At 38.3% G+C, this 21,593-nt stretch overlaps 2 protein-coding genes across 2 annotated transcripts in view; both read left to right on the top strand.

The window, feature by feature from the left end:
- LOC115362495 (complement C1q-like protein 2) overlaps nucleotides 1-10,650 on the top strand; it is an 11,133-nt gene extending 483 nt beyond the window's left edge. Inside the window, exons 1-6 of the mRNA XM_030056448.1 lie at nucleotides 1-1,320; nucleotides 1,506-1,568; nucleotides 2,242-2,325; nucleotides 2,720-2,851; nucleotides 2,977-3,057; nucleotides 10,448-10,650. The exon at nucleotides 1-1,320 is cut by the window's left edge and continues 483 nt beyond it. Of these exons, the coding sequence (XP_029912308.1) occupies nucleotides 1,095-1,320; nucleotides 1,506-1,568; nucleotides 2,242-2,325; nucleotides 2,720-2,851; nucleotides 2,977-3,057; nucleotides 10,448-10,650 (789 nt within the window). The 5' untranslated portion in view covers nucleotides 1-1,094. The remainder of the gene's footprint in view (nucleotides 1,321-1,505; nucleotides 1,569-2,241; nucleotides 2,326-2,719; nucleotides 2,852-2,976; nucleotides 3,058-10,447) is intronic.
- Nucleotides 10,651-13,695: 3,045 nt separating this feature from the next.
- The window catches only part of LOC115361839 (uncharacterized), a 31,820-nt gene continuing 23,922 nt past the window's right edge, over nucleotides 13,696-21,593 (top strand). Inside the window, exons 1-3 of the mRNA XM_030055503.1 lie at nucleotides 13,696-14,019; nucleotides 14,288-14,359; nucleotides 19,401-19,484. Of these exons, the coding sequence (XP_029911363.1) occupies nucleotides 13,770-14,019; nucleotides 14,288-14,359; nucleotides 19,401-19,484 (406 nt within the window). The 5' untranslated portion in view covers nucleotides 13,696-13,769. The remainder of the gene's footprint in view (nucleotides 14,020-14,287; nucleotides 14,360-19,400; nucleotides 19,485-21,593) is intronic.

Consider the following 21,593-nt stretch of genomic DNA (forward strand, 5'->3'; position numbering starts at 1 on the left):
AAAAGTATTGGCCAAAGGGAGTGTGGCAGTGGGTTTGATTAACTTTCAGGCATATGACAATTGCATAGTGTCGGCTGAGGTAAGCACTCTGATGAACATATTTTTCTAGTTTATAGTGTGATTTATGGCAATCCATGATGAACTATGAATCCATACCTTTGGGTTTTTTAAAACTTTACTCTTGAATTACAAACATCATCATGCATTATCATTCTACCTGCAAAGACAATGGGCCTCCTAATTTGTAAAGAATTCAGATAGAACGAGAATCCAACAAGTGAGATATTCAGTGCAAAAATATTGCATTAAATTTACCCTCAAATTTAGGTAAACTGGACTTTATAGATACTGTCGCTGATTTAGTGAAGGTCCCAATCATCCAATGAGCACATTCATAAATCATATTTCTATTGAGGTAAATAGATGGTGGAGTGGCCTCTTTTCTGTGATGTTTCTCGATTGTGTTTTTAAAACCAAATGTGTTACACGAAAGGCTCACCTGTCCATGTGTGCAAGTGTAGGACTGCAGCACAAACTGCACCAGGAAGCTTTTAAGCATTTGATCTGAAAATCCCCCTTGTCCTATTCATCGTACTTCCCCATACTTACCCTGGGTATGGCACTACCAGTGTCAGACTGCTGGATTTATTCTTCTGTTAGTGTTTCCCTGGTTTAAACAGTGCCCCTAAAGTTGTGTATACCGTAGGTGGTGATTTGCCTCATGGTTACAAGACAGGCCTTCCTCCATTGTGGGGACCAGTAATTACTTGCAAATTATGTATTTATTGCAGTTTTCTTAGCTTTATTTGTTGCAGATTTTGTGCCTTTGATGCGAGGTTTGTGATTAATTTCAAGTAACAATAAACAGCTAACAGATTCTACACTGTGATCAGCACAGTTTTTTAAAGAAATATCAATGCCAATTTATTTTTAAGGTGGAATCAGGGAACACTAAAAGAGCAAGCACCATAGCGTGCAGTCAATCAGATGTCTAAATTTGGTCACACTCTGACTGAAGAAGTCAGGCAATTAAAAATGACAATACTATGAGGAAGGAGTTGCACAGTGTCTAGGAACTTCTTGGTGTTTGATGAATGACAGGTATGGGGCCGATATTTATAAAAGCTTCACTCAGGAGAGCAAAGGACCAGTCTGTCATGAGGATCACAGTGTTTGGGTTGCTGTTGCTAGGCTGCTGTCTGCATGGAGGGCAGACAGACGGACCTACATCTTTTACCCCCTGCTCCAAGTCATATGACCAAGCTGTCTTGCTGGGTCAGCTGATTGTAAAGATGCAGAATTTAGAGAAAGAAAATGAAGGTGAGATTATGCATATATATAAAATTCAATATATGTTGTACATTTATTACCAGACGATATTTAAATACTGTGTGAAATTCCTTGCAGTATTGAAAATCATGTTAGCCATCATATTCATTCTGTTCTTGTTCTGAAACATTTTTTATTATTATTATCATCAGTATTACTTATGTGCATTCTTATAGCACAGGCAGTGAAGCTAAGAGAGCTGGAGAAACAAAGCGCTCAGGTGAACACACAGCTACAAGGTAATGTGGAGAAAAGACTCAAGCAACACTCAGACTCAGAACCAGTTCTTAATGGTGATAATTTTCAAATCACTTTCTTGCTCAGCTCAAGCTGCTGTCCCTGCTTCCACAAGAGCCACGTGAAGGCCTTGCAGAAAACGTGAAATGCGTGAATACAGTGTATACATACGTGTATACAGAATTCAAGACAGATGAATGGAATACAAAATCTGTATAAAGCTGTTGATTTTATATACATGTGTATATATATATTTATCTTTTTTTAAAAAAACCTGAGGAATAGAGAATTGAGGTATTTATTTTTAAGTGTTGGCTTTCTTTATCTATGAACATATTTATGCTATCTCAGTTAAACAGGTGGCTTTCTCTGCCTCACTACTGTATTCAGTGGAATACAGCGCAATACCTATGATGAGTTTGTTCAAATGTTACTTTATTGTTAATCAGCTGATTTGAACGCCTTACGTCTGGTTTTGTTGTAACTATCACTGTGACTTTGGGACTGATGGAAAGGGAAAACCGATATTATGACAAGCCGAGACGCCTAGATCCTGGTTCAGACAGCTTCCATTAACTGCTTTTCATTGCCAAATGTTTCAATAACTGTTTATTTGCAGAGGAATTTGAGATGGTCACTTTTCTCTTTACATGTTTCTCCTTTACTTGGTTTCAGCTCAAGCAGTGGAACTTGCCGCTGTGACGGCCAGGTCAAACATCACAGAAAACCAGGTGGAGGCTCTAAACAGAGACAGCCAGGGTAGGACTGAAAATCACACTGTCAGCATAAGATCTGGAACATTCTTTCCAAAATTAGGATACACATCATATGAAAAATGTTACCCTCCTAAAAATTGCAGAATGAAAAACAAAAACAAACACAAAAAACAAAGCTATTAAGGATGTAGTGCGCTCATGGTATGCAAAATGATGTTAACACTTTGACTAAATCATATGCATTTTACATCTGACAATTATGAAATGATTTCAGTTTAGCTGTTTTTTGTCATTGTGGCAGCCACACTAACAGGATTTCTCTCTCTCTCTCTCTCTCCCTCTCCCTCTCCCTCTCCCTCTCCCTCTCCCTCTCCCTCTCTCTCTCTCTCTCTCTCCCTCTCTCTCTCTCTCTCTCTCCCTCTCCCTCTCTCTCTCAGTCAAACGGGTGGCTTTCTCAGCCTCTCTTCGGGCTTCAGACTCTGGAACTCTTGGGCCATTTAACACACACACCACTCTGGTCTTCAGATACGTCGTCACTAACATTGGGAATGCCTACAACCCAAACACAGGTATTCTACAAATTCCAGAAATAAATTTGATTTTCAGCCACTGTGATGCCAAACACCCTGCTTGTTGTTTGGCAGGAGCTGCATCAGTCCACTCTTCATTTAAAAATGTCAAAATTGTTCTGCAGGTATTTTCACCGCACCAGTGAGAGGTGTTTACCACTTTGAGTTCTACGTGGGTGCACCTGGACATCGTTCACATGCCTCGGGTGCTGTCTTGGTCAAAATCAACAACATATTTTTGTCTCATGGGAACATCAACCATCCCACTATGGGACTTCCTCTAATGGCGCTTCACTGCTTCTAGAAGTTGGAGATGTTGTGTTTCTGCGTCTCTGGCAAGGCACGAGAATATTTGACAATCAAGCTCACCACAGCACCTTCAGTGGTCATCTGCTGTTCACCATGTGAGAGGAAGCAGTGTATTTGTTTGTTTATTTGTTTTTTAATCATATTTTAAGTTAGACATGAATTATTGATTATATCTTAATTCTACCTAATTCTTATGATTCTTTAAATTATAGACATTAGAGTGTCTTGACATGGCATTATGTCAGTATTCTTGTGGAGTTTATTATAATAAGTTTATATTTTGTTCATGATTCCTTCACATTTTGCAGCTTTGTGTTTATAGCAATTACACTGGAAAAAATAAATTATATGATCATTTTTGACAAAAAAGACATCCAAAAATCATTTCCTCTGCTCAGTTGAAATATAATGATAAATGTAAAAATGCATTCATTTTATATTTGACTTTCAGATTAAGTTTAGAAGTTTTAGATCTCAGAAGTTTTTTTTTTTTTTTCTGACCCATGTCTGATCGCTCTGCAGCTAAAACAAGTCAACAGTGATCATGATCTCCCTTGCAAATGATCCAAGTCTCCCTGCGTGTAATGCAATTTTTTTTATTATTTATTTTTTAATATGTGATGTGCAGTGTTGAGGGAACTAGTTTCAAAATGTAACATATTACGTATCACTCATCATTAAAAGAAGTGTGATTATGTTTCATTATTCCTGTCTTTAACTTATTTTCTCAACTTACAAAACCTACTTGCTGTATATGGCAACTTACATACTACTGTATAAGTAGTATGAAAACTCATACAGTAGCCTATAAATGTTTAGTAATACAATATTTTGTTTGCTTTCTGTATATAGTGGCCAATACTACTTATTACTTTCACTATTGGAAAGTTACGCTGACAAGTACAACATGTGATTGATTATTGAAAATCTCAGATACAGACACTAAACTATAAAGACAGAGTGCAGACCTGGCGAACACTAGTTTTGAAGATATGGCCGTTCATCATGTTGGATATTCATCAAAAGTTAAGCACACCAGCTACCACACGCTCCTTTGTCCGACTGATATGAGAAAGGAATCAGTTCTTCCATATCTCACAAACTTTTTCCACAAAGTTGAATGTAAATCCATTCATAATTTTTAGAGATATCCTGCTGACAAGCACACAGTCAGACAGACAGATAAATGGAAAGTGGTGGAAACATAACCCCCGTCCAATTTTTTGGTTGGAGGTAATGTTGTTTATCAAGTCTCTCTTAAATGACAAAAACCTCTTAACTGTCTGAGAACACATAATCAGGACTCAGGTGGCCAAGTATGCGCAAACTCATGAAAAACCAAACAAAACATTGATGTGTAGGTTAAGTTAGACCTACTTATTAATACAGTATGATTAATTAAAAAGATTTTGACAATCCTGCAAGCCAAAACATCTTGCACTGAGTGCTCAATGGATAAGTATTTCTTTGTAGCTTTCCGTGAGGATGAGTAATATTCACGAGCACTGAAGTATTGGTTGTATCTAATTTCTGTTAACTCCTGTACATTAGAATAACTGTAATAATAGTACTACATTTTAAGCAGTAACTCGTTACACTGCTGGATTATTCAGATAAAAAAATATTATTAGGCTGCATAATGCATTATGTAACCCAATTCCCCCAATACTGATCATTTGCAGTGTCTGAGACATTACTTATTTACTTACTTATTGTAACTCCCACTGGTGTGAAAGGCAGCAATGAAGCTTTTCCTGCAAGCAGCCCCAGGTTTGATGATACTATTTCATGTCCACGTCCACGTTTCGCCTTCCGTGTCCCCTCAGGTGTCCAAAAGAGTCCTTGTGGAGGCCATGGCCTAAAAATCTCCATCTTCTCTTCATAATCAGTGTCCTCCTGTTGGTATCTATTAAGGAAGTCCTGGTTCAAAATTTACTGTGGCCGTTAGATCCTTAGGATACTGCTCAAACTCCATGTGTGGAAGGAAGACATTTTCTGTAGATGAGCTCTGTCATCCTCTCTGACCCGTCCAGGAGTATTGGCAGGACACAGCTTTTGCATAGCTGGAGTTCAGTTCAGATCGTGACCTGATCTCCAGACAGCTTGCAAGTTCTTAAAGGCTGTCCTTGCCTTTCAGAGTCTTTCACAGATTGCAGCCTTTGCCCCACCGTTTACATTCACTGCACCGCCCAAATGTGTCAAGGTGGTAGTACTGGGCAGCTCACGTTCACCAAACATGACTGGTGGTTGGTTTCTGATATTCAGGGTCATAATTTCTGTATTTTTGTTGTTGGTGTTCAGTCCAATTTGTCCTTCATGTTTTCATAGTCTGTTAGTTTTCTCTTGTATGTGTTGATGGGTATGAGAGAACATAACAATATCAAGAGTAAAGTCCAGAGGCCTGTACCATAAAGCTGGATTAACATAGTCGGGCTTTCTCTCACTTATCTGGCTTCACTTAACGAGACATCAGCACTCAGGATTTTCGGTACCATAAAGCCGGCTATCAACTCACTAATTCAACCCAGGCTTTCCAATCTAGATCTGTGCGCGCTCACATAAAAAGGGCGGAGTTTGCTGCATGCGACCAATCGCAGACATGGAAAAATCTACCCGAGCCGCATACGTCACAACCGAGGAGTAGACAATAATCATTAATAAATACGAGGAATATAAATCAATAATCCAGGCAAAAAGCAACACAGTTGCAGCTGCCAAAAGCCGCAAGGAATGGTGGCAAAAAATCGCCGTCTGTGTCAATGCGTAAATTAGTGGGATTATAATCTGACTTCCCCACCATGACGGCACGAGTAGAATTGACTACAGTAACGTGTGTTCAGTAAATGAATGTGTCTCCCACTCAGCTGTACACTCCCGCAGAGGAACTGGCCCTCTCTAACAGTGAGGGGCGACCCTCGCTGGACCGCTGCCTTCAGTTTGAGTTTCGTCAGAATCGTCACTTTGATTCAACTGGTTTTGATATTTCATTTTATAAAGCATCTGACGCCTCGCGATTATTCTGATGGTTAAAATATTATTTCACTGTCACTTAAAGACAGTAAAACATTTAGCATCAACTCCCATGTGGACTTTTCAGGGCAGACTCCCTAAATACTAAATATGAGCAAACTAATGGAAACCTAAAGGAGCCCAGAGGCTGGCGTGTATTTTATCAAACTTTTATTTAACCCTCTGAATTAAATTCCCCTACTTTATTTTCATAAACATTAAAAAAAAAAAAAAAAAAAAAAACATTAGGCTACATCAGTCTACAAGATCAATTTTTGGTTGGACAGTGCAGTCATGAGAAACAAAAAACAAACAAACAAACAAACAAACAAACAAACAAAAAATACAAGAAGAATTGTAAAATGTATTAATTTTAATTTTTTAAAAGAAGAAGAAAGGGAAAATGGGCAGGCCATTTTCCAAGAGAGCTGATTGGTCAGTAGGTGGGGCTTTTCTACCTGCTGAGCTCTTATCCTGAACTTAACCTGCTCCGGAGCAGGTTAGGTGTTCAGCATACGTTACCACGGCAACGTAGCCCGATAAAAAGTAAGCCACCTTTATGGTACAGAAAAGCCAGGTCTAAGCCTGAAGTTAGCTCGCTAAGCCCAAATCCAGCTTTATGGTACAGGCCTCAGGTCTTCAGGTATGGTGAATATTAGACCGCGATACACCATTACTCCTCAGCATATCATTTGAGGCATTCTACACAATGTTTATCCTTTCCTACAGTCAAAAAAGAAATTGGAAAGACAGTATTTTTGTTTAATGCACCTTGACATCATCTCAGATGTTTAAAATGGTTTGTCTTCTTATTTTGAGAGAAATTGTGCTTGCATCAGGTCACACTATACAATATACAAAACACTGTACAGTTTATTCCATATTCTCTGTTATGTTTGCCAGGCGAGCATTTGCTCAAAGCCTCTCTGTGGCCATCTAGTGGTTGTGTTCACCAATGTGCAAACACCTTTCTCATGTTTGAGTGTCTGTTGAATTGTTGATTTTTGTTTTGTTTTTGTCTGTTTTTGTCATTTTATAATATATAATTAGTAAGTCCAGATGAAGCTGTTCTAATACTGCATTTATTCATTTAGAGATCACCAAGAAGCTGCTACAAGGAAGTGGGAGAGACCAAACTGAAGGTGCACTTCAGCAGGTGGCTGGATCTCATTGTTCACTGAGACATGTGGCACTTCACATGGCGTCTGGCAGTAGAGTGCACCACCGACACTCATCAACTGTACCCCACCTTTATGGCACGCATGTCACCATGCATTTTTGAGTGGGATGCAGATGACGTGGCTCTGCTGAGAGGGGCTGAGAGGGTGCAGCTGATGCAGAAAAACAGACCTGTGGTGACCGAGAGGCAGATGGACCGCCACATCACCAAGACTGAGCTGGTGTTGTGGAGCAGAGCATTCTCCTCCTTGATCAGCTCTTAGGGGAGCTTGTCATGGATTTTTCTCTTAGATACTTAAATTAAGGATCTGGAATCAATAAGTTGTCTTTGTGTATTTTTATTATTCAGTGCTGAAGAGGAGAACCAAGCAGAGTGCAAGGCAGTCTGCAGGGAAGTCCCGCAGAGTGGTTACAAGCAGAGACATTTATACAGAAAATATCATACAATAGTTCAACACATCTGCATCCTGTCTGAATGCAGATGATGGGTGCCATTTCCAAATTAGGTAAAGGAGACAAGTCAAAAGTTCAAGCTCTTCAGAGTACCGGTTCAAGTTCCTCGAGTCAAGAGTTCAAGTTCCTAGAAAAAAAAGAGTTCATCAAAAGTTCACGTGTGCAGATCAGGACCATTGTCTGGGCATAGGCGCTGCACATGTCTGGGTTTATCACAAAGGAAATACCAGTGTAGGTATAGAAATGGAAGCATAGAAATTACACAGAAAACAGGAACCTAACGCAGGAACGTAGACGTTGCCTAGGTGTAACAAAGGTCATCAAGGGCATACTAACTAAGCAAACATGAGCAGTAAATTTCCATTACAAGCTCATGAGCAGCAAAGGGAATGACTGGCTCAGTGTCCCTCTGACTGACACTGTGTGGATGCAGCACATCTGACGGACCCAGAAACAGCATGTGGCAACATTCAGGAGCCTCCAGGTGTGCCGCTTTACACAGAGACCAGAAGAGTCTCCAAGGGAAGAGTGCACCTGAAAACCTACTGGTGTACCAGAGGCTCCATTCATTCCAGGTTTGTTCTCCTTATCCATGGTGTTTATGATTTAATGTCTGTCTGTAAACAGGTTGTGTAATGTCCTTGGAATTTAAATTCTTGTAAGACACATTCTGTAAGTTGACTGTTGGGATTAATCAATATAGCATTGGAAGCCAAGCAACTCCAGATTAATGTCTTTCACTGTAATGCAGTATCTTTAGATGCACCTCCATTTTCTAATGTAGGCCCTCAAAAGAACTGCTGACCCACATTTGAACCGTATTGTTGTGTTATAGATTTTATGATATGAAATGATGTAAACCTCATCGGTGTGAAAAATCAGCTTTACATGGGGATACAATATCAGCACACACACAATCTACAATCCGTTTTCAGTGAAGCGAGAAAAACTGAGCTATCCAAGAGAATTTCATACATGAATGGCATCTCACAGTGGATATTTTGCATCTTAAATGTCAGTGCTGTTGCTGATCCAAAACCAGATATTATTACCCATCGCAATTCATTAAGGAAGCAAAAGGAGAAAAATACAATGGGTTTAGGGTTAGGGGTTAAGTGGTTAAGCAAAACAGGTTGGGGAGAGTACAGCTTGAGGAAAAACTTGAAGGACAAGTGGGCCTTGAGAACTTGGCAGAGAAATACTGAAAGTATCACTAACACAACTCTTGTGAAAAAAAAAAAAAAAAAGACAAACAAAGCTAGACTGTATATAGGTTTTGGATTAGCAGCCTAAAGGCATGTGCATATTTGCCAGTGTGAGAATGGACATCACCGTGGTTTGTCAGCTGCTGCTGCTGGTCCTCTCTCTGTTCAGAGCTCAGGTTCACTCAGACGCTGGGAACCAAATCGTTCCTCATGGAAAACAGAATGAAACCCAGGGAGCTGAACCTGCAAACGTCTATCATCAGCAACAGACCTGCCAACCTGACATCCATGCTGTGCTGAGAGAAATGAGCGCCTTGTTGGCTGAGCAGAAGGTGGAGATGAGATACTTGCAGGATGAGAACAAAGGTATAGTAAAATGTCAGGTAATGAAAAAATTGTGATAGCATTAGCAAATGTTTTGTTATAATACGTTTTAGATTAAGATTACAATGTTTCTTGTCATTGTGTTGCTTGTTAGATCAAATATTTTTGTTATAAACATGCACTGAAACAGTAACCTGTGGTAATAAAAGTTGCATTAAAATCAGGCATAGGCACGCTAAGATCCATGGGTTTTTCCATGAATTCTCCACTGTTTGGTTAATTCATTAAAGTTGTGTTTTTGTTGCAGCACAAGCAGCTAAACTGAGAGAACTGGAGGGACAGAAGACTCAGCTTCAAGGTACTTAGTGAAGATCAGACGTCATCTCCTAATAACAGTGAACGATGACTGAGCCGTCATTACAATCAAAATATGTTCAAAAAATAACATGAAAGCCAATGCTCTTAAATGTGCATGATATTTGTCAGTGACTTTTCTACACTTCAGTGGAATACAGTGCAATGTCTATGAAAACAAAATAAACACAAAAAAACAAAGCTATTAAGGATGTAGCATGCTCTTGGTATGCAAAATGATGTGAACACATTGACTAAATCAGTGGTTCCCAAAGTGGGGGATGTGCCCCCTAGGGGGGGTGCAGAGCAATTGCAGGGGGGTTGCGGGAAGAATGAATGAACGAATAAATAAATACAGTAAATGACACTGCTCTCTCTCTCTCTCTCTCTCTCTCTCTCTCTCTCTCTCTCTCTCTCTCTCTCAGTGAAACGGGTGGCTTTCTCAGCCTCTCTTCGGGCTTCGGGCTCTGGACACATCGGACCATTTAACACACACACCCCTCTGGTCTTCAGACACGTCGTCACTAACATCGGGAATGCCTACAACCCAAACACAGGTATTCTACAAATTTCAGAAATAAATTTGATTTTCAGCCACTGTGATGCCAAACACCCTGCTTGTTGTTTGGCAGGAGCTGCATCAGTCCACTCTCCATTTAAAAATGTCAAAATTGTTCTGCAGGTCTTTTCATCGCATCAGTGAGAGGTGTTTACCACTTTGTGTTCCACGTTGGTGCATTTGGACATCGTTCACATGGCTCAGGTGCCATCTTGGTCAAAAATGGACAACACATATTTATCACGTATGAGCATCAAACATCCGGCTATGGGAAGTCCTCTAATGGCGCATCTCTGCTTTTAGAAGTTGGAGATGTTGTGTTTCTGCGTCTCTATCAAACCTCGAGAATATATGATGATCAAGCTCACCACAGCACCTTCAGTGGTCATCTGCTGTTCACCATGTGAGATGAAGCAGTGTATACATCCCTCTATGATTCTTTACTTTAGTCGGTCTGAGCAACAATCTTGTTACTTAATACACGGCCCATTTCTTCATTTCTTTTCCCTTTTTTTGTCTAGGTGCTTAGGACAAAGCACGACACCAACAACCAACTGTAGCACAAAGCTCTTATAGTATACTTCTTGAAACTCAAACATTGTCATACCAGTTTAACAAAGAACATCAAAAGGAAATAGGAAAGACCTGTGTGCATTTTACAATGTTTTGAAATATTGGGTTCATTTTGCTCTAGCATTTGTACTGTAACCTTAAGACTACTGTAACTGCTTATCTGCTTATTCCTGAATAAAAAAGCACTGAAGAAACATTTTGTTTGCTGTGTTGAAGTGAAATGTACCATGATAGCCCGACTGATGTGGTGAATGCAGCACTGATAAAGGTTTACTCTACCAACAACAGAAGTGCTGCAGGAGATGCTGGACTTGGTTCTGGGTGTTTTAGCATCATTCCTCCTTTCAACCTTTTTGCACTAAGAGTGACTGATGTTAGTGACTGCATGTGCAGCGACTGAAAGCGAAGTGGTGCGGTGGATGCCTGTTAGGCTTTCAATCCAGAGCTGCACTTTGGCCGACTGTACTCATGTGCAGTTCTATGTAGAACACTCAAAAACACTTTCTGTAGACTTATAATAGTTCTAATATTGTCATATGACTGTCCCATTCAATTATTACCTCTGTCAAGGAGGTAGTAGAGGGTATTTTTCTGTGTCCATCTGTGCGTAAGACATCTTAAATGTTCTGAGCAGATTTACATGAAACCTTGTAGAAAGGTTGATCCCCAGCCAAAGAAGAGCTGATTGAATTTTCACACCAATCAGCCCAAACATACAGCTTTAACAAGGACAATGAGACATGCGGCAATGACAGTGTTGCTATTTACTTCATTTACCCTTATTAAAAGACTTCAAATGTGTTTAATGTGTTCAACCCCGACTTTTTACAGTGTTTTTGTTGAATATACTGCACACATTTATATCTTCATCTCACAGGTGAACTAGGGTTCATTTTCAGGGTTAACTCTGTAATCATTTTGACATCTCCTTTCTACTACTAAGTGCTGTTTTTTTGTGTTTTTTTGTGTGTTTTTTTTTTTAAGAAATATTGTTACTCTTGTCTGTTTCACAAATAAAACTGATGGACATTTCATTGAGTTTTATGTTTTTTTTTAAGTCTTTGCCCACCAGATTGACATTATTTGTCCCTCTCTATGCAGGGCGGGAGGTGGAGTAATTATTCAACATAAGCTGCAAATATTTTCACCCACGTTTTAAAAGTCACATGAAATAGATGTAAAATGTGACAGAATATACTGCACACATTTATATCTTCATCTCACACTTCAGAGTCACATATGTGTCTTTTGACCTTCAGATATCAAAGACAAGTTTCATTTAGTGCAAATATTTATGATGTCAGTGTAAAGGTGGCTGTGTATTTCAGGTTAATAAACAATCATAATTTTTTCCCCTCTGCTTCCTCAATAAAATAAGGTTTGTAGTATAGGCCAAAGTTCACAAAAGCCACAGTGCATTAAAAGTACATTGGTGACACAGGGGACTGTTGTATTACCAGTTGGGATTTAATAAAGACTGGTTGATCAAGGTTTGACAAAGAAGCTTTCCTTTATGGAGAAAAGTCTTATAATGTAACTTTTTACTGTACCTGCACCATACATTGCAATTGTTTTTTTTTTTGTTTTTTTTTTTTTTAAGGAAAGGATTTCTCTGAGAAGAATACACACAATGAGACCCAGAAAGTAAATCCAAATCTTCTTCATTAGGTATTGCATACAATAACTGGTCCATTCATTTTGCATACCAGCTGTCAACTGCTGACTAGACAGCCTATTTCCCTTCTCCTGACTGTACTTACCAGCTGCTGTCAGCCAATATGGACGTTCCAATGAAACTAAACACTCCTTTCCAAGGTCAAAGACAAAAGACAGTGTTGGTGATGGCAAACTGAGCCGCAGATCCTCTGATAAGGAGTGGGAAAAAGATTTGAGATGGACCATAAAGGGATCTGGATGCTCTCGGTTTCCTGGTCCATACCTGATAGCACCACAATGAAATATAAATTAATACTGAACCATCAAGAGAATTTTGTTTTTCAGTTTTGGGAGAAACTTGTGCTTTTCAGGAACATATAACTCATATGAATCCTGTCTCATAGCGGATGTTTTGTTTTCAGTTCATTCGGCATCATCTCTGATGTTGTTGTAAAACCAAACTTTATTACCATGTGCAACTAATTGAGGAAGCAATGAGAGAAAAATACTTCTGAGTTTCTGAGGAGTCCTGACATAAATCAGCCCGCTAATGAGCTGAGAGAAGGTCACCATATCATCTGCGCATGCCAGTGAGAGTAATAAAGCAATAGCTTTGAAAAGATATAGGTACTATAAAATGCTACTGAAATCAACAGATTTACAGTGTCTAAATTAAGACTTCTGTATCCAAATCATCAAAGTGACAAAATGTGACTCAAAAAATCCACTGTTTTTTTTTGTCTTTTTTGTTAATGTGGCCACACAAATATACAATCAGATACTATATATTACCAGAATTTTTAAAGACATATTAATGTTTTCCTGTTTTATGTTTTTCTATACATTTGTTAAAATGTTTCCCCTTTGAAACTGGTATACTATATATTAACCTGATATATTCAATGTTATCTAAGCAGTATAGACTGTCACTTACCAGTAATGTCAGCCAAGGTTTTAAAAAAGCGATGATTTTAACAATTAAAGTGCAGGTAAGAAATCCAAAAAAATTTATACTGATAATACAAGGGCTGTCAAGAATCCAAACATGTAATGGATGCTAGAAATTATTAATTGCTGTTTTTCTGTTTTCATACACATGATACAATCATGTGCTTTGTTTTTCTGTTTCGATTCTAGATGTTGCTAAAGTCATATATTTTATCTACTGTATAGCCTGCATGTTTATAATAATAATAAATGTCTGTTAATGATTGAACAAAAGAAGACAATATAAAAGGCTAGAATGAAGAGACGACACAAACACAACAGTTGAATTGCGTAGAGTGACGGCCTGAGAATGGACATCACCGTGGTTTGTCAGCTGCTGCTGCTGGTCCTCTCTCTGTTCGGAGCTCAGGTTCACTCAGACGCTGGGAACCAAATCGTTCCTCATGGAAAACAGACTGAAACCCAGGGAGCTGAACCTGCAAATGCCTCTCATCAGCAACAGACCTGCCAACCTGACATCCATGCTGTGCTGAGAGAAATGAGCGCCTTGTTGGCTGAACAGAAGGTGGAGATGACATACTTGCAGAATGAGAACAAAGGTATATTAAAATGTCAGGTAATGAAAAAAGGCAATAGCATTAGCAAATGTTTTGTTATAATAAGTTTTTAGATCAAGCTTGTAATGTGTCTTGTCATTATGCTGCTTGTTAGATTAAATATTTTTGCTACAAACATGCACTGAAACAGTAACCAGGGATAATAAAAGTTGCATTAAAATCAGGCATAGGCAGGCTAAGATCCATGTGTTTTCCCATGAATTCTTCTCCACTGGTTGGTTAATTCATTAAAGTTGTGTTTTTGTTGCAGCACAAGCAGCTAAACTGAGAGAACTGGAGGGACAGAAGACTCAGGTGGACAGCCTGAAGACACAGCTTCAAGGTATTGAGTGAAGATCAGACGTCATCTCATAACAACAGTGAACGACGACTGAGCCGTCATTAATATCAATACATGTTCAAAAAATAACATGAAAGCCAATGTTCCTACATGTGCATGATCTTTGTTCTTGACTTTTCTACACTTTAGTGGAATACAGTGCAAAATCTATGATGCGTTTGTTCAAATGTTACTTTAATGTTAATCAGCTGATTTGAATGCCTTACGTCTGGTTTTGTTGTAAACATTACTGTGACTTTGGGACTGATGGAAAGGGAAAACTGATACGATGACAAGCCGAGACGCCTAAATCCTGATCCAGACAGCTGCCATTAACTGCTTTTCAATGTTAAAATATTCAATAACTGTTTATTTGCTGAGGAAGTGGAGGTATTTCACTTTTCTCTTTACATGTTTCTCTTTTTCTTGGTTTCAGCTCAAGAAATAGAACTTGCCACCATGGCAAATCAGGTGGGGATTCTGAACAATGACAGGAAGGGTAAGACTGAAAATCATCAGTATAATATCTGGAACACTCTTTCCAAAATTAGGATGCACATCATAAGGATTAGGATAAGGATGTAGCATGCTCTTGGGATACAAAATGATGTTAACACATTGACTAAATCATATGCATGTCACAAATGACAATTACTAAATGATTTGTTTGGCTGTCACAATGACAGCCACACTAACAGGATTACATCTCTCTCTCTCTCTCTCTCTCTCTCTCTCTCTCTCTCTCTCAGTCAAACGGGTGGCTTTCTCAGCCTCTCTTCGGGCTTCAGGCTCTGAAACTCTTGGGCCATTTAACACACACACCACTCTGGTCTTCAGACACGTCGTCACTAACATCGGGAATGCCTACAACCCAAACACAGGTATTCTACAAATTTCAGAAATAAAAGTGATTTTCAGCTACCGTGACACCAAACACCCTGCTTGTTGTTTGGCAGGAGCTGCATCAGTCCACTCTCCGTTTAAAAATGTCAAAATTGTTCTGCAGGTCATTTCATCGCACCAGTGAGAGGAGTTTATCACTTTGAGTTCTACGCGGGTGCACATGGACATGATTCACATGGCTCTTGTGCTATCTTGGTCAAAAATGGACAACATGTACTCATCTCATGGGAACAACAACCATCCGGCTATGGGAGTTCCTCTAATGGCGCATCACTGCTTCTAGAAGTTGGAGATGTTGTGTTTCTGCGTCTCTGGGAAAACACAAGAATATATGATGATCAAAATCACTACAGCACCTTCAGTGGTCATCTGCTGTTCACCATGTGAGAGGAAGCAATGTATTTGCTTGTGTATTTGTTTTTTTAATCATATTTTAAGTTAGACATAAATTATTGACGATATCTTAATTCTACCTAATTCTTATGATTGTTTAATTAATAAACCTTATAGTGTCTTGACATGGCATTATGTCAGTATTCTTGTGGAGTTTCTAATAATAAGTTTACATTTTGTTCATGGTCCCTTCACATGTTGCACCTTTGCGTTTATGGTAATTACACTGCCAATAATAAATTATATGATCATTTCTGACAAAAGACGACATCCAAAAATAATTTCCTCTGCTCAGTTGAAATATAATGATAAATGTGAAAAGGCATTCATTTTATATTTGACTTTCAGATTAAGTTTAGAGGTTGTGGATCTCAGAGAAGAATTTTTTTTATTATTATTTTGTTCTGACCCATGTCTGATCGCTCTGCAGTTAAAACAAGTAAACAGTGATCATGATGTCCCTTGCAAATGATCCAAGTCTCCCTCGGTGTAATGCAATTTTTATTCATTTATTTTTTAATATGTGATGTGCAGTGTTGAGGAAACTAGTTTCAAAATGTAACATATTACTTAACACTCATCATTAAAAGAAGTGTGATTATGTTTCATTATTACTGTCTTTAACTTATTTTCTCAACTTACAATATTCATTTGCTGTATATGGGAACTTCCATACTACTGTAGTATGAAAACTCATACAGTAGCCTATAAATGTTTAATAATACAATATTTTCTTTACTGTCTGTATATAGTGGTTAATATTACTTAATATTACATGACTTAATATTACTTTCACTATTGGAAAATTACGCTGACAAGTCCCACATGTGATTGGTTCTTGAAAATCTCAGATACAGACACTAAACCATAAAGCCAGATTGCAGACCTGGTGAACACTAGATCTGAAGATATGGCCGTTCATCATTTTGGATATTCATCAAAAGTTAAGCACACCAGCTACCACACCCTCCTTTGTCCGACTGATATGAGAAGGGAATCAGTTCTTCCATATCTCACAAACTTTTTCCACAAAGTTGAATGTAAATCCGTTCATAATTTTTAGAAATATCCTGCTAACAAGCACACAGTCAGACAGACAGATTAATGGAAAGGGGTGGAAACATAACCCCTGTCCAATTTTTTGGTTGTAGGTAATGTTGTTTATCAAGTCTCTCTTAAGTGACAAAAACCTCTTAACTGTCTGAGAACACATAATCAGGACTCAGGTGGCCAAGTATCTGCAAACTCATGAAAAACCAAACAAAACATGGATGTGTAGGTTAAGTTAGAGATACTTATTAATACAATAATACATTAATTAAAAAGATTTTGACCATCCTGCAAGCCAAAACATCTTGCACTGAGTACTCAATGGATAAGTATTTCTTTGTAGCTTTCCATAAGGATGAGTAATATTCACAAGCATAGAAGTATTGGTTGTATCAAATTTCTGTTAACTCCTGTACATTAGAAAAACTGCAATAATAGCACTACATTTTAAGCAATAACTTGTTACACTGCTGTATTATGTTACTCAGATAAATAATATCATTAGGCAGCATAATGCATTATGTAACCCAATTCCCCCAATACTGATCATTTGCAGTGTCTGAGACATTACTTATTTACTTACTTACTGTGACTCCCACTGGTGTGAAGGGCAGCGATGCAGCTTCTCCACTCCTGTCTGTCTTTTGCCACTTCCTGCAAGCAAAACATATTATTGTTTTTCCGTTCCATATGTTTTTCTATCGATTTGTTAAAAAGGTTTCCACTTTGAAACTGGTATACTGTGTATTTACCTGATACATGCAATGGAACCTAACTAGTAAAGACTGTCATTTACAGGACTTACCAATAATACTGACCAAGGTTTAAAAAAGCTATGATTTTAACAATTAGTAGTCTGCATTTAAAATGCTGATAAGTAATCCAAAACTTTGTAAACTGATAATGCAAGAACTGGCAAGAATTCACACATGCAATCCAAAGCTAATAATGATTAATCTTTGTTTTTCTGTTTTCATACACGTGATACAATCACATGCACGTGCACATGCGCTTGCTAAAGTCATAACTTGTATCTACTGTATAGCCTGCATGTTGAGAATAACAATAATGATAATAAATGTTAATGATTGAACAAAAGAAGACAATATAAAAGGCTAGAATGAAGAGACGACACAAACACAACAGTTGAATTGCGTTGAGTGACGGCCTGAGAATGGATATCACCGTGGTTTGTCAGCTGCTGCTGCTGGTCCTCTCTCTGTTCGGAGCTCAGGTTCACTCAGACGCTGGGAACCAAATCGTTCCTCAAGGAAAACAGACTGAAACCCAGGGAGCTGAACCTGCAAACGTCTCTCATCAGCAACAGACCTGCCAACCTGACATCCATGCTGTGCTGAGAGAAATGAGCGCCTTGTTGGCTGAACAGAAGGTGGAGATGAGATACTTGCAAGATGAGAACAAAGGTATAGTAAACTGTCAGGTAATGATAAAAAGGTGATAGCATTCGCAAATGTTTTGTTATAAAATGTTTTTTTTTTTTTTTTTTGTTGCAGCACAAGCTGTTAAACTGAGAGAACTGGAGGGACAGAAGACTCAGGTGGACGAGCTGAAGACACAGCTTCAAGGTACTGTCCCTGGCAATGGCTGAATAAAACTAGACTATATATAAGTTTGGGATTAGCAGCCTAAAGACTAAAGATAGCTCAAGTGCATATTTGCCAGTTTGGGAATGGACATCACCATGGTTTGTCAGCAACAGACCTGTCCACCTGACATCCACGCTGTATCGAGAGAAATGAGCACCTTGTTAGCTGAACAGAAGGTGGAGATGAGATTCTTGCAGAATGAGAACAAAGGTATAATAAAATGTCAGATAATGAAGAAAAGTAAAAGAATAAGCAACTGTTTTCCCCAAAAGAACTATTTTTTGGAATAATTTTTAGATCAAGATTGTAATGTGTCTTGTCATTGTATTGCTTGTTAGATCAAATATTTTTTGTTATAAACATTCACTAAAACAGTAACCTGCAGTAATAAAAGTTGGATTAAAATCAGACATAGGCAGGCTAAGATCCATGGGTTTTCCCATGAATTCATTTCTGCTGTTTGGTTAATTCATTAAAGTTGTGTTTTTGTTGCAGCACAAGCAGCTAAACTGGGAGAACTGGACGGCCTGAAGACTCAGCTTCAAGGTACTGAGTGAAGATCAGACGTCATCTCATAACAACAGTGAATGATGACTGAGTTGTCATTACAATCAAAATGTCTGTGAAGATTCTCAGTCATCCAGGTCATTATATGTAAGTAGAGTAGAGCAAGTCAACTACTACTTAAATCCAGTTGACTTGCTCTACTCTACTTACGTACAATCAAAATATGTTCAAAAAATAACATGAAAGCCAATGCTCTTAAATGTACATGATCTTTGTTCTTGACTTTTCTACACTTCAGTGGAATACAGTGCAAAATCTATGATGTGTTTGTTCAAATGTTACTTCAATGTTAATCAGATGATTTGAACGCCTTTCGTCTGATTTTGTTGAAACTATCTCTGTCACTTTGGGACTGATGGAAAGGGAAAACTGATACGATGACAAGCCGAGACGCCTAGATCCTGGTTCAGACAGCTGCCATTAACTGCTTTTCATTGTCAAATGTTTCAATAACTGTTTATTTGCAGAGAAATTGGAGGTATGTCACATTTCTGTTTTAATTTTTCTCCTTTACTTGGTTTCAGCTCAAGCAGTGGAACTTGCCGCCGTGACGGCCAGGTCAAACATCACAGAAAACCAGGTGGAGGCTCTGAACAGAGACAGGCAGGGTAGGACTGAAAATCACACTGTCAGCATAAGATCTGGAACATTCTTTCAAAAATTAAGATGCACATCATTTCAAAAATGTTACCCTCCTAAAAATTGTAGATGGAAAAACAAAAACAAGCACATAAAACAAAGCTGTTAAGGATGTAGCTTGCTCTTGGTATACAAAATGATGTTAACACAGACTAAATCATATGCATTTCACATATGACAATTATGAAATGATTTCAGTTTAGCTGTTTTTTGTCATTGTGACAGCCACACTAACAGGATTACGTGCCTCTCTCTCTCTCTCTCTCTCTCTCTCTCTCTCTCTCTCAGTCAAACGGGTGGCTTTCTCAGCCTCTCTTCGGGCTTCAGGCTCTGTAACTCTTGGACCATTTAACACACTCACCCCTCTGGTCTTCAGATACGTCGTCACTAACACTGGGAATGCCTACAACCCAAACACAGGTATTCTACAAATTTCAGAAATAAAAGTGATTTTCAGCCACTGTGATGCCAAACACCCTGCTTGTTGTTTGGCAGGAGCTGCATCAGTCCACTCTCCGTTTAAAAACGTCAAAATTGTTCTGCAGGTTTTTTCATCGCACCATTGAGAGGTGTTTACCACTTCGAGTTCCACGTGGGTGCATTTGGACATTCTTCTCATGCCTCGTGTGCTGTCTTGGTCAAAAATGGACAACATATATTTACTGCATATGAACATCAACCATCCCACTATGGGACTTCCTCTAATGGCGCTTCACTGCTTCTAGAAGTTGGAGATGTTGTGTTTCTGCGTCTCTGTCAAAACACAAGAATATATGACAATCAAAATCACCACAGCACCTTCAGTGGTCATCTGCTGTTCACCGTGTGAGATGAAGCAGTGTATTTGTTTGTTTATTTGTTTTTTTTTAAACATATTTTAAGTTAGACATAAATTACTGATGATATCTTAATTCTACCTAATTCAAATCATTGATGTTATCTTAATTCTACTTAATTCTTATGATTTTTGAATTTATAGACCTAAGAGTGTCTTGACATAGCATTATGTCAGTGTTCTTGTGGAGTTTATAATAATAAGTTTATATTTTGTTCATGGTGCCTTCACATTTTACAGCTTTGCGTTTATGGTAATTACACTGGCAATAATAAAATATATGATCATTTTGGACAAAAAAAAAAATCATTTCCTCTGCTCAGTTGAAATATAATGATAAATGTAAAAAGGCACTCATTTTATATTTAACTTTCAGAGGAGATTTTTTTTTTTTTTTTTTTTTCTGACCCATGTCTGATCGCTCTGCAGTTAAAACAAGTCAACAGTGATCATGATGTCCCTTGCAAATGATCCAAGTCTCCCTGGGTGTAATGCAATTTTTACTCATTCATTTTTTAATATGTGATGTGCAGTGTTGAGGAAACTAGTTTCAAAATGTAACATACTATTACGTATCACTCATCATTAAAAAAAGTGTGATTATGTCTCATTATTACTGTCTTTAACTTATTTTCTCAACTTACAATACTCACTTGCTGTATATGGGAACTTCCATACCACTGTATATGTAGTATGGAAACTCATACAGTAGCCTATAAATATTTAGTAATACAATATTTTCTTTACTTTCTGTATATAGTGGCCAATACTACTTAATATTACTTTCACTATCAGAAAGTTACGCTGACAAGTCCAACATGTGATTGATTATTGAAAATCTCAGATACAGACACTAAACTATAAAGCCAAAGTGCAGACCTGGCGAACACTAGTTTTGAAGATATGGCCGTTCATCATGTTGGATATTCATCAAAAGTTAAGCACATCAGCTACCACACCCTCCTTTGTCCGACTGATATGAGAAAGGAATCAGTTCTTCCATATCTCACAAAGTTTTTCCACAAAGTTGAATGTAAATCCGTTCCGAATGTTTAGAGATATCCTGCTGACAAGCACACAGTCAGACAGACAGATTAATGGAAAGGGGTGGAAACATAACCCCTGTTCAATTTTTTGGTTGGAGGAAATTAGAGCTGGGAATCTTTGGCCACATCACGATTCGATTTGATTATGATTATGAGGGCAACGATGCAATTATAAAGCGATTATCGATGCATCTTGA

The sequence above is a fragment of the Myripristis murdjan genome, chromosome 7, assembly GCF_902150065.1.
Source record: "Myripristis murdjan chromosome 7, fMyrMur1.1, whole genome shotgun sequence".
Taxonomy (NCBI): Eukaryota; Metazoa; Chordata; class Actinopteri; order Holocentriformes; family Holocentridae; genus Myripristis; species Myripristis murdjan.